The sequence below is a fragment of the Cottoperca gobio genome, chromosome 20, assembly GCF_900634415.1.
Source record: "Cottoperca gobio chromosome 20, fCotGob3.1, whole genome shotgun sequence".
Classification (NCBI taxonomy): Eukaryota; Metazoa; Chordata; class Actinopteri; order Perciformes; family Bovichtidae; genus Cottoperca; species Cottoperca gobio.
Window position 1 is genome coordinate 15887695 of NC_041374.1, and position 12553 is coordinate 15900247.

The window sequence follows — 12553 nt, forward strand, 5'->3', positions numbered from 1 at the left end:
TTAACATATCGTGAGGCATTTTTTATTTCTATCATTTCTAACTTTGAATAGTAACAGAAATGGGCTTCCACATGAGGCCGTCATTCTGCAGACGCTCATCAGATATCCCAACACAAACATAAACACACACACACACACCCTGCAGTAAAAATAAAAGCTAAGCTAAATGGAGGCATTTTGCTCGGTGCTGCCTGCAGCAGGCAGCTTTACTCAGCACTTGCTCCGCCTCGTGCTTCTTAATCAAAACTGGCACCGTGGCAATTACCTAATTAGACATCAATTAATCCACACCCTTCAGGTCTGCAGCCACGTTTGACCCGAGGAGTAATGACAAAAATGCCTTCAAAGAATGGTGAAATCACATTAATGGAAGCCGAGCGGCAGAGGTTGTGCTGCATTTGAGAAATCTCCAGAAATATACTGCAGTTCATTTCATAATTAACAGGTAGGAGTATAATTGATTGAGACGTGAACGCTTAATCACTCAATTCAATAACCAGGATATCAGTGTTGAGTAGATTAATTCAATTCAGTAATTAAAGCCGAGGGAAAGGTGAAGCTTAAGTTGATTGAAGGTTAAACAGCAGACTCACCTCTTCTTCTTTATGGTCTCCATCCACAGAGAACATTTAGCTCCACGTTCGGACAGAGAATGCACTTTAGAGTCCGGACATTTAGTTTGTCTTTTTTATTAGACATAGCAGTTTCACAAACAGCAGTTAGCCTGAAAATTACATTCAAAATGTGCAGCTGACCATGCGCAAAACACTCCAGATACACCTTCAAACAAAAATAACAGTCGATCATGTGTGGGTTTTTTTTTCTCACAATCTGTGTATTGTCAAGTTTTAATTCAAATTTACAAAATCAAAATCAGCTTTCACTAGTTCACCATCAAAACATACATACCTCAGTCACTATAACACATTTTAAACAACTAGTTTCTGTCACTGTACATATGCTCTGAAAGGTTATTATTTTTTTAAAGGCTCTTCTTTTCATTTTAAACAGCCAAGCGCTCCCATACATCAAGCTTTGAAATATTCTCAGTACCGTTTCCCTTCTCTGAATACTCTTTAATATTAGCTTAAGTGAAGAGAAGGGCCATCAAGGCGACAGAGACAATTCATGTAAAGATTGGTAACAATGCAGTCTCCAGAAATATACTTCCACGTTTTCCAGTAACACCAGGACCTCAGTGACATTTTCCGCCACTGAAGAAATTTAACACTGAAGTTGATAAAGGAGCACAGACGATGACCGCCGGCAGCTTAACGGAAACTTTACCAAAAAGCACGTAAGACTACACGACACACAGTTTGTACAAAGTGGCAAGATGAGGATGCTTCCGTTTAGGTTTTATTCCATTTAGGTTAATTCACTCGCACACACAAACAGAGGAGTTTGTCCTCAATCGTTCAAGTCACAGGACACTTATGTCACAGGGTTAATGGTTAACACTGGTTGAAAGGGGGAAGTGGGGGTGAGGGAGGGGGAGGGTGATGGTGTCACTAAGGTAAGTTGGGGACACTCTGTAACTCCAGTTCATCCAAGTGCCAAAAGACAGTCTGTTAACATAACACAGATTTTTTTTTTTCCCCACATGATCCAAAACCACACGGGGCTTAAACATCACAGACAGAGCTCCACGACACAGAAAACCTATCCAGTTCAGATTCAATCCTTCAGCGAGGTGATGAGGTTGCCGGTTTGGCTATTAATGCCACTCGCCGCCGCGATCTGCCAAAGTCTGGTCGGCTTCCACCAGGAAGGCGAAAGGTGCCCCCCCCCCCCCCCAATGGAATTACTGGCCACGGGGATCCAGTGTATGTGAAAACACCTGAATACTCAAATCCACCAAATCACATGGACGTCCACACGGCATCACTCTGAAACACTGTCCATTGTGCGGCCTGCTACTGGCAACAGGAATGGCAACTGTAGAAGCGGGTGAAAATCTGTACACCTTTTTTTTTTCTCATCTCCGAAACTTCTGTAAGTGCAACATGTTTGTAAACTGTCCTGTCAATGGAGGTCAATTAGATTTGTTTTCTTCCTCTCCCAACTGCTTGGTCCACAGCAATGTTCAGTTCAGTCAAAGAAACGTGTGTGGTCGGGGGGGGGAGGAAAAGAAGTCCATGTTTGAACAGCCCGGCATCCTACTCTGAGCGGGGGCCTCTACCTGCCGAAGATGCTTTCGTACTCGAGCAGTATGAGCTCCACTATCTGGTTCTGGTAGACCATGTGGACCGCGATGTTGCCCGTCTCTGTCTCGGGCCTAAGCAGCGTGGGTCCGAACACGATGGCCACGCTCTGGGTGGTCATTCGGTTGGCCTCCCCGTGGTCAATCACCCTGGGGGGGAGAGAGAAGAGTAGACACGGGGAGATGTAAAGATTGGAATGTGTCATAAATGGCTTCAGGTGAATGTATATTTGTTTGACAATGCAGTGCAGCTTCAGACTTCCATCTAGAAAAACAACATTGCGGTCTTTATATATACACACACACACACACACACACACCTCCAGGCTAGAGCATAATAGTCTTTTTAAATAGAATCTACATCCTTGCATGCAGATGCACAAAACAATAACATATTTATGGGAGGGAGAAAAAAGAAGATTAAATCCGCCCGCTGATATACGTAGACCTCCATACACTGAATGTCACGCTATAAATTTTCTCAAGAAACACCACTACATAGGTACTGAATTACAGCAAACACAGCACCATATAAATGCAAATTGGAAACCTAGGCAAATGTCATTGTGAACATACGATATTGCCGCTGGCTCCAGCGGGCTAAGAATACATGCTAAACCTGGCTGTAGCTTGTGTTTGCCCACAGGCTGATAAGTCTGAGAGTAAAACAGTTGGTAAGATAGCCTCAGTGCCATTTATGATCCGAGTGCACAAGACTCACTGCAGAGTTAAAGGGTTAATCTGAACAGTCGGACAGAATGTCGAGGTAGAGCAGATCAGTAACTCAGGTTTCATACAGTGATTACACATGACATGTGTCATGTTGCTTCACATTGTGAAACATGTGAAATGTTGCTAAAGGAGTTCACCGGTAAATATTTTCTTTGGTATCCGTTTCATTTGGATGGTGGCAGTTTGCTTTCCCTTTATTATTAATGATGATGGATGTTTTGTCTGATCTTTATAATATTATATGATTATGTGATGGCCTTTGCACGTTTGCAGACTTTACATATATACGTTATGGATGTAGGTTCCAGGAAACTCAAATGAAGAAATCTAATTTGCTGCCTATTTAGGATATTTTAAAATGTTCCATGTCAGACCAAAGAGTTTGCAGAAACCACATCAACTTTCAAAGGTTCCTGATTTAATATAGAAAAAATCTGATATAAATCAGGAAGTCATGACATAAAGTTCAATACACAGCCCTAAGTGGAAGTTTGGAATATCCGTCTCAATGAAGGGTTTCTCATGTCTTTATTAGTTCCAAAGAAAGCATGTCATTTATAAACAATAATATTGTTGGTAATCAGTTCTTATTTATTGAAATAATAAAACATTTTAAAAAACATAATTATTTTCTTACCTCCGCAGGTGTTCGAAGAGGGCTTGCATTGTGTCGTGGTTGGGTTTTGGCAACTTCTTTATTAAGTCTTCGATTGAATTCACTCGCTGCTTGTAGTCGGAGCATTCTGAAGCAGAGAAACAAAAAACAGCCAATCAGTGCATGCACATGTGCACAGCACCATCTTGTGGCCAAATTAGGAACGATAAATGCTGCACCCTAAACGCCTCGTCATAGCCCGTCTGAACAGAGCTCCTTTTACACAAATGAGTCGAGTTACTCACTGATGGCCTCGACAAAGTCTTCGAAGGACCCGTACGTGAAGAGCGGCTCGGGAAGCTCCCTGAAGAACATCTTGAGAGCTCCGGTGGTGACGTGGATGTCCTCCCACTTACTGTCATTCAGATCCACCTTCTCATCTGATGGAGGAAGGGAATCCAGACAGAAAAGAAGACGTTACAAGTACAGATAAATCTCATGCGTCAGCATATCTGTGTGAGGAGACTGTTGAGTGTACTGAGAGGTCAGGACACGTGAACTGTATCCCCCTATAAAAGGAGGCAGTGTTTCAGGCATGTTTGACCGGGGTCCTACCATGATTTACAGCAAAGCGGAGCTTCTGGATCACCGCCAGGTTCCCACTCACTCTGTACAAGCCGTCAATACTGAGACCTGCAGGAGAAGGATGAGAAGAGGGGCAGAGGGACAAAAGCAGTGAGTGACAGTGTGAACACCGCAGGTCCTGACATGCTAAGCTGACCTCAAACAAACAGCGCCAACAAAGGTCGACTGATTCAACTGTTTGTGTTTTCTTGCATCACCTCCTCCTCTGTTAAGTAAAGGTGCAGATGAACTAACTGCAAGCACTGCAGCTGTGGGCATGTACAGATGTTCTGCATCAGTCTCTATACATGGAATCGGAGTTTCAGGCTTCCAGTGGAATCACAATGCATGCTGGTGTGGCGAGCCTAGAAAAGTGAGCACCAACTCTACAAGGGCCGCCATATTGGATTTCTTCTCTACGTGTTTACTTTTGGGGTTTGATTTGTAAACAAACCTACTACTCTACAATGAGTTCTGAACTCCTTTCTTATGATGAGGTTCAGATGTGGAAAGTCGAAGCTTTGAAAGTATTTTGCCGCAAGCGGAATTTAAAGGTTTCAGCAACAAAACTGGAGCTTATTGCCAGGGTGTTTGCTGCATCAGAGATGGGCATTGAGGAGCAACCAACAGCTAACAAAAGACTTTCAATCACAGAAAAAGAAAAGACTAAGCTTTTGGTTATGCCGAGTGGCGTTTCAGTGCCTGATCCCTTGACATTGCAGGATGGCTAGGTCAATGAAAACAACAGCATGACTTCTTGGCCGCCGATATACCTCAGCGCTTTAACATTATTTTTAATGTCTGACCACCCAGGGAACGATGTCGAGTTTCATAAACCAACTTTGAACGAATACAAAGAAGGCAAAGCATTTAGACTGTTTGACTCTGGCTGGTTGAAACAAATATCTTTCAATCCTCTCGCAGATTCTGAGTATTGCTTTTAGAAAGCAAAATGTACTCATTCAATGAAGATTTCCCATACGCCACATTCGGCATGGATCTGCGCAGTCAAGAAAACTGGCGATATCATAAGTGCTTATTGCAGTTGTGTTGCAGGGTAAGCTATTATAAATATATACCTAACTTGTGTTTGTTAATTATTATAAAACTCATTATATGATGATTTGGGGTTTGACACATACCCCAGGTCGAGTTCAGGATCAGGGAATTCATTTGTTGGTTTTCCTTGCATGAAATGCTCACTGCAAATCCGCAAAGATTTATTGGGCTCCCAAGACTTCCCATTGTAATCCTGTCTCTTTACAGCTTTGGTCCATGCTAGCCTTCTATCATTGTTCTTTAGTGCTGTTGGAAATGGAAATAGTTCGAACGGGGATCGCAATTTTTCATCAAACGAGTGCAATCGTGAAGCTCACAATGAGATTCTGCCCATTTATATAGCTTTCTCCCACTGTTTGAACATCCTTTCACCACACTATGTCGGTGTCCAAATCCCATAACTAGAAGAGCGATGATTACACACTAAAAACTAGCCAAATACAATGTAAATACGCAGAGAAGAAATCCAATATGGCGGCCCTTGTAGAGTTGGTGCTCACTTTTCTAGGCTCGCCACACCAGCATGTATTGCGATTCCACCGGAAGCCCGAAACTCCGATTCCATGTATAAACAGTCACTTATTGGCCAGGCTGAAGAGGCTCCACTGCAATTCAATATAAGGCTGTCTGTGTTTGCTGATGCCAGGAACATCTAGTAAGTGGACGTTGACCTACAAACCTCTTTGTCGAAACTCATCAGAAAAGGTTAAATCGGAGGGTTCACAACATTTGAAGCTGTGTTTCTGTATCTTTGATGTGAACGAATATTAATCTATCTGAAAATGATGCAACGGCGCTGAATGGATTTACCTGTGGCCTGTGCATGGTAGAACATCACACAGCTGAAATGGTTGTACTCAATCATCAGCTTCGCTGAAGGAATCAGTAGTTTTTAGCATTGAAGCTCCAGTAACAAGTGACTACAAGTGGTATTGTCGACTCATCACACAACATGTAACTTACTGGTTCAAAGCGAACTGAGAGAACATGAGCTCCGCAGAAATAAAGGTCTAGATTTGTAGTGAAATTAAAAACCAGCTACAGACTGAAGAGAAGACAGTAGAAAGCACCAGGCTGGACAAATACAATTTGTCCGATATATTGAAACAACCTTTTTCTATTTTATCTAAATGCCTTTGCTTTCAAATGCAACTTTGTTCTTTTGAATAAAAACATTTCTGGCCTAAAGTTGCACAATAAACAGTATCAGCACAAGTATTCAAATGTAACCATTAATTCTCCTTTTTCTTTTGTATTGGTGTTTTGTGTCTTAAGTTTATTGCTCAATTTGTTCAATAAAAGAAGTTTGAAAAAAATGTCCTTTAAATATTATTTAATTCCACACGCAGTTTGTTGTTAGCAGTATAAAGAAACACAATAATAACCGTTTATTTATCGCGAGTAATATCGTTATCGTAATATTCAACAACGTTATTGCATATTCTCCTGGTATCATGCAGCCCTGTTATCTGTACCTGTGTTCTCCACATGGTCGATACACGTTGTGACAAAGTTGGGTACTGATGTGTTCTCCCGCTGGCACAGACTGGTCAGACTGCAGCCAAACACCTGATCTGTGAATGAGCAAACACACATTCATTTCTGACTTCCGTCTGTCCGGTGGAAGGTGACCGGGAGAGGACGCTGTCTGCTACTACATATCCACATGTGGGACATGATCAACAATGGAGCTGGTGCCGGTTCTGTATTCTATACCTTTGATGTATCCCTTGTCTCGTACAGCCTGGTAGGTGGGTCGACGTGTCAGGAACTTCTTGAGCTTCAACCTGGTTTTCTTCTGGTCTGATGAGTCCATACTCACAGACGTCTTCATCACTGAGGAAGACAGGAGGCAGGATATGAGTGCGTTTCTTTCAGACACATTTACAGTATGTCATCGGGACGTTCTCCGTCGCTCTCACCTCTGTTCTTCTTGGAGTCCCGGTGGTCTTTCTCCTTGTCCTGTTTCTCGGCTCCTGGAGATTCAGGCATGTCCTCCTCAATGGCCTCATCCGACTCCCAGGCCTGAACAGGAGGAGACAACACAGATAAAGTCAGATTAAAATTTGACTTTAAAGGCTTTTGGGGGGGAGAGTGCATCTTGCTACTGAAAGATGTGTCCTCACATGTGTGTTGATGGTCTCTGTGAGGGCCCGGTACCAGTCGTTGATGACGCTGTCGATCTCTGACTGGATTAGCAGCTCTGTGCCTTGACGAGTCTTCAGCTGAGGGGGGGGGGGGAAATCAACGTTACTTTATGACCACATTAAAACACAAAAAAGCATGTTGGCCTACAGTGAAACTCGATGGCAGGTCCACTGTTCAGTACCTCAATGACGTGTTTCTTGCTCGACTTGTCCTTGGAGGCCCAATCCACCGAGCCCCCTCGCAGATCGACAGTGAACTCAGGCTTTGACTGGTTGCTCCCAAACTTCTGGAATCAACGAAACAGTATTAGAGTCCATGTCTGACACAAAGACTGTACCACAGGGGCACGTTGTTGTTGTTGTTGTTGTTGTTTAAAAGGAGGATTTTTGTGTTGGGGTTATAAAACAAGAAACTATTTGGGACGCGGCTTTCTGCCCGACGTCCTCAGTCACAGAACAGAACAGTCACATTCTGAAACACTGAATCTTGTTTAGGAACTCTTCTTTAATACACACACAACTTTAGTTTTCTGTTACAAGAAAAGCAAACACACCGTTAGCTGTTGTTATTTATATAATGTGTATATTAATTAACATACTTTGTTAGATTTATTAATCATACATACAATTAAAGCCGTATAAATGACTTAAGATCTTGTGATTTTCACTTTTAATGTAGTTTTTGCGTGTAATGCATAATTATTTGTGATAAACATAGTTAAATCTATACATAATTGTAATTATTGTAAACATTCTGCTTGAGTTTCAGCCCCAACCTGTTGTGACTCTGACCTCAGAACAGCCTGCTGCTATTTTTTTCAGGTTATTACACATAACTTTTAAGAAATCTTAAAGGACATGTTATGGAGTTGGACACTGGTAAAGGGCTGTCCTTGTGTCTTAAATTACTGTTGAGTAATGCAAGTCCAATATTCACTCTCCTTATAGGTCGGATTTAGTGCCTTTAACAACTACTGAGGGCTCTTTAGTTTAGCCTTAGCTCCACTGTGCTCACTGTAACAACTAGTCAGCGGTTTGGTGCTGAGCAGGTCTGCTGCTGGTAGAAACAACGCTGAGACGAGACTGAGGCAGTACAACTAAAAACAATGAGCTAAAAAAGGTTAAAACGCTCCGTAGAGCTGAGGGGAACTGTAAAGTCGTGTTCATATTATACAATGTCGTTTGATCCATTTAAAATATATATAGTTCATTTAAACCTTTTTACATTAGGATGTGCTAAATCAAGCTTTACTCACACAGACACACACACACACAACACACACCAGTGCCCCAGGCAGTTAAAGCAAGAGTGAATGAAAGAGTGAAAAGACAGGCCGGAGAAGCAACACATGCACAGAGAGGGGACATACAGCGGCAGCCTGCACAGGCCTACAGTTCACATAGGAGACAGCAGGACGGGGCTTGACTGAGCGCTTCCAGTTGCTAAGGAGAGTGAGGAGCAGCTCAGGGATGGAGCCACTGCGGTAGTAAGACTTCAGGAAGGAGAGGAGAGGAACAAAAAGCAATGAACAGAGGATGACACATTTCACAGACTATGCAGAAATGAAGAAGAGAGAATAACACAGAGATGAATGGAATGCTTAAAAAAAGAAGAAGCTCATAAGCTTCACAGGGAGATGAGCCTCTTGGCTGATGGAATACGTACCCAGCTGGTGCTGCCCCCCTGACCCTTTGCAAAGAGTAGGGAATAACCCTGCAGCACTGTCCACGACGAGGTCCAGTTCTTCCTGTACGCAATAATAAAACAGAAGTTTTGGGAAATTAGACAACTCTTTGAGAAGTACATCAGCATTTTTGAAAAAGTAAGTTTGATTAGATTTTTCTACCTGACTTTCTTTCCATTCTCTGTGATTTTGGTGACATTGAGGACTCCACACTTCTCCGAGGGCTACGGAGACATAGACGCAGATAAGAACCTGCTAGAACGCATGCATGAAGACACACAAACATCCACACAAACACACACGCACGCACGCTGAAGCTTGAGAAGCAAATGGGACAATGTTGGAGCCTGGAAGTAGATGAGCTGCTCGATGTTTTTGACCAAATATCACCAGCAGAGGGCGCCCTAACACTGCTGCAAAGTGCCAACATTTATGCGTTTTCCGTGAGTAGAAACCTTTTCTTGGCACGGTGTTAGATGTGGTGCAGTTAGATGTTCGATGTGGCATGCAGCAGATGAGGGAAACCAAATGCAATGCAGATTTGGGAGAGTTTAGATGATGAGGATTAAGACGTGTTTGTATTTGGATGCAGGTGAAAGTAGGATGATAGTAAGTGTGGTGCGATGCAATGCAAGCTGGGATACTAACGGTCGAGGGATGCTTAGGAGATGAGGGGCACGAGTCAGAGTCTGGAGAGCTCTGCTTGGGCGCTGGAGCACTCTCCTACCAACAAGAGGCACAACATGATGAGTCGCTAATAACTACCAGCTAACTACACATGAAGGTAAGTGAGGAGAAGAAAATGGACCAGGAACCTGGAAAGAAATCACAAGATTGTGTTGGATGTTAGTGTAAGTCATCAAAAGATAAGGAAGGGGGAGGCAGGTTAGAATTTAGGTTGCAAAGAACATGCGTTTGAGTTTCTGATGAAAGCTCATTTAGGGTTAGAGGTTCATTCCAGGATGCTGCTTTCCTCCCTGTTCATCAAATCTGAGATAAGCACGAATCAGACATCTTTGATTGAGTGGAAACACGGCTTTGATCGTCATATTACCACCGCTATTTAACAAGGCGCTCTACAGGACACGGTGGCAGTGAATCAATACGGATCATCTGTTGATTAGAGAAGTGACCGGGGAGGAGAGGCTCTGCGTGGTACCAACTTTATCACGGCAAAGAGACAGACGAAACCTCCTCCTGTGCGAGTCGGAAGAGAACCGCCAGAGTTTGAAAGAGAACTGCAATGAAACCGCCACCGAGTTAAACTCCACGATACATGTTCTTCACTCTGAAAAACTTTGCGTCTAATTCAAACATCCCCCATAAACTTGAAATGTATGCCACCAGAGTGTATTAACCTTTACTCCAACCAAAGCAAAACAAGGCGGTAAAGTTTGTAATTTTTCATGGTGTCAGGTAGGGAGGCAAGATACAGTCACGTGCCTAGTGTCAGGTAATTAACAGTGCATGATGTATGGTGTGCACTTGAATAAAAATGTCAATTAAATAAAGAATTAAATCTTTAAAAAAAATGTTTTAAAGGGCACTACACTGAATTCAATTTGTGATAACAGTTGCATAATGTATCAGCGTTGGGGTAATAAGATGCTTAGAATTAATACAGTTTGGGGTTTGATGCAGAGATTTTTTTATGATTGGTCTCATAAAGATGATTTAGAGTGCAATACTAAATCACTACAGCACTCTTTTTAAATGATCATGTCTGCTGTGATGGTTTACCTTTGTTCTGTGGAAGATAGTTTGCATTGCAACATGTTTTCTGTAAGTAAACCTGCTTTTCACTTACACCATCCTTTGTCAAGATTCCAAAATAAGACATATTAATCCATTGTAAGCCTACTCCTCTGTCGAGCTAGGGCGTCATTAGTACTCAGGGATTAAACTCACTGCCAATAACACAGGTAATGGAAAGAGCAAACGGAAAGCCTGCTAGAAACAAGAGCGCCTGTTTTCACACCGATCTGACCCGACGGTCTGTGTCACCTCATTAGTTCTCACAATCCTGCAGTCTTCAAAAAGTCTCACCTTGTCGTTGAGGTCTAAGACGTAGGTGCTGTGTCTCCACTTGGTGAGGACGATGGGATCCTGCTGCTTCCTCTCCAGACTGCGACTCTTGGGAACCTCACCGGACTGAGGGGAGATACTGTACTGCAGAGACCGAGAAGAGAGCTAAAGTTTAGACATCAAGCGAGATTCTTCTCGCTCATCCTTCAGTATCTCTGCTCTCCCCCACCTCTCCTTTTACGAACCACAGCACCATTGGGCAAAGGGACTTTACAGCCCAGGCATGGTCTTCAACGGTCCACTGACTGTATCCATGTCCGCACTACAGTCCACTCACTGTGAGAATGGACTGCTTTATTCAGATCAGCCCTCCAGATTAGCAAGTAAAGAGCCAGTAATAGTTTGTTACCCAGAGTTCAACTCAAACTTGGCTCCTGTGTGAGCTTATCCACTTACATTGACAGCACCAGTCTTAAAGGTACAATGTGTAAAATATGCCAGAGTATTGATGTTACGTCAAAAGACGTCGAAGTGTTGTGTTGCAGAGATATCAACTGAAGTTAGCATGCTAGCTGACTAGCTCCGGCCCGTCCCGTCTTGGAATACCACTTGTTCCTCTAGAGGTGATAGAGAGTCATTGTAGTGCCAGTCTGACCTCAGACCAGAAGGAGTGGTGTGTCAGTATTACAGCCATAGTCTATGCTTGTTTTATAGTTTGTTCATTGGATTACATTCAAAGTGGCAGAACAAGACAACATTCTCGCCTCGTCCTCACAGCAGTCGGGAGGCTGGCGGGAAGACGACCCAAATGGGCGGGTTATTTTCTCGCTTCTGCCACTTTTGATTTAGTCTAATAAACAAACTAATGTAACGTTACACGGATTACAGCCCCCAGTGCCACAGTACACACACAGCTGGAGAAGCCTCACGTGAAGATAGCAGTGTTATTTTGACCAGCTCTGACTGACTGACTCAGGAGTAAAAGAAGTACATAGTAAATAAATCACCACCAGAAAAGAGTTATAGCTAAATAATACAATATAAAGACTAAATTATAATACTCTAACAATTAGAATAACAATTAGAATACTATAAATATGCCAAATTACTAGAACTAAAATATAAACATGGACCCGTTTAGAGGTGAAATACGGCCTCCTATTTTTTGGAACGAGGTGGCTCAGAACAACACATTGCAACTTTAAGAATGCACTTTTAAGAATGCACGCCGGGGGTGTCACACAAAAGTTTCTTACAGGGTAGTGATTTTCCATTTTCAAGAGAAAGAGATGACTTTAAATGTGGTAAGATGGATGTTATCGGGAAGACAAAGGCACATGGACAGCTGACATCTGACCTTAATCTTCCTCTTACCTTGGGCAGTTCCCATTCTGACCTGGATCCATCAGCGCTGTAGTAGTAGGGCCGGCCTTGTTCATCCACATGTTTTATCCACTGCAAACACAAAACACTAGTCAGCTTC

General features: G+C 42.8%; 1 protein-coding gene across 6 annotated transcripts in view; it reads right to left on the reverse strand.

Moving 5' to 3' along the window:
* Nucleotides 1–673: 673 nt before the first annotated feature.
* Nucleotides 674–12553, reverse strand: part of arhgap12b (Rho GTPase activating protein 12b) — a 54018-nt gene continuing 42138 nt past the window's right edge. For 2 of the 6 annotated variants that reach the window (XM_029457630.1, XM_029457635.1), the window contains 15 exons: nt 12445–12525; nt 11092–11214; nt 9694–9768; nt 9208–9269; nt 9027–9108; nt 8731–8853; nt 7543–7647; nt 7340–7438; nt 7136–7238; nt 6930–7049; nt 6689–6787; nt 4146–4223; nt 3836–3970; nt 3573–3678; nt 674–2353 (listed from right to left, as the gene is read on the reverse strand). In XM_029457630.1, the coding sequence (XP_029313490.1) occupies nt 2179–2353; nt 3573–3678; nt 3836–3970; nt 4146–4223; nt 6689–6787; nt 6930–7049; nt 7136–7238; nt 7340–7438; nt 7543–7647; nt 8731–8853; nt 9027–9108; nt 9208–9269; nt 9694–9768; nt 11092–11214; nt 12445–12525 (1566 nt within the window). In that variant the 3' untranslated portion in view covers nt 674–2178. The remainder of the gene's footprint in view (nt 2354–3572; nt 3679–3835; nt 3971–4145; nt 4224–6688; nt 6788–6929; nt 7050–7135; nt 7239–7339; nt 7439–7542; nt 7648–8730; nt 8854–9026; nt 9109–9207; nt 9270–9693; nt 9769–11091; nt 11215–12444; nt 12526–12553) is intronic. The other 4 variants (XM_029457631.1, XM_029457633.1, XM_029457632.1 and 1 more) reach the window with 4 other exon arrangements.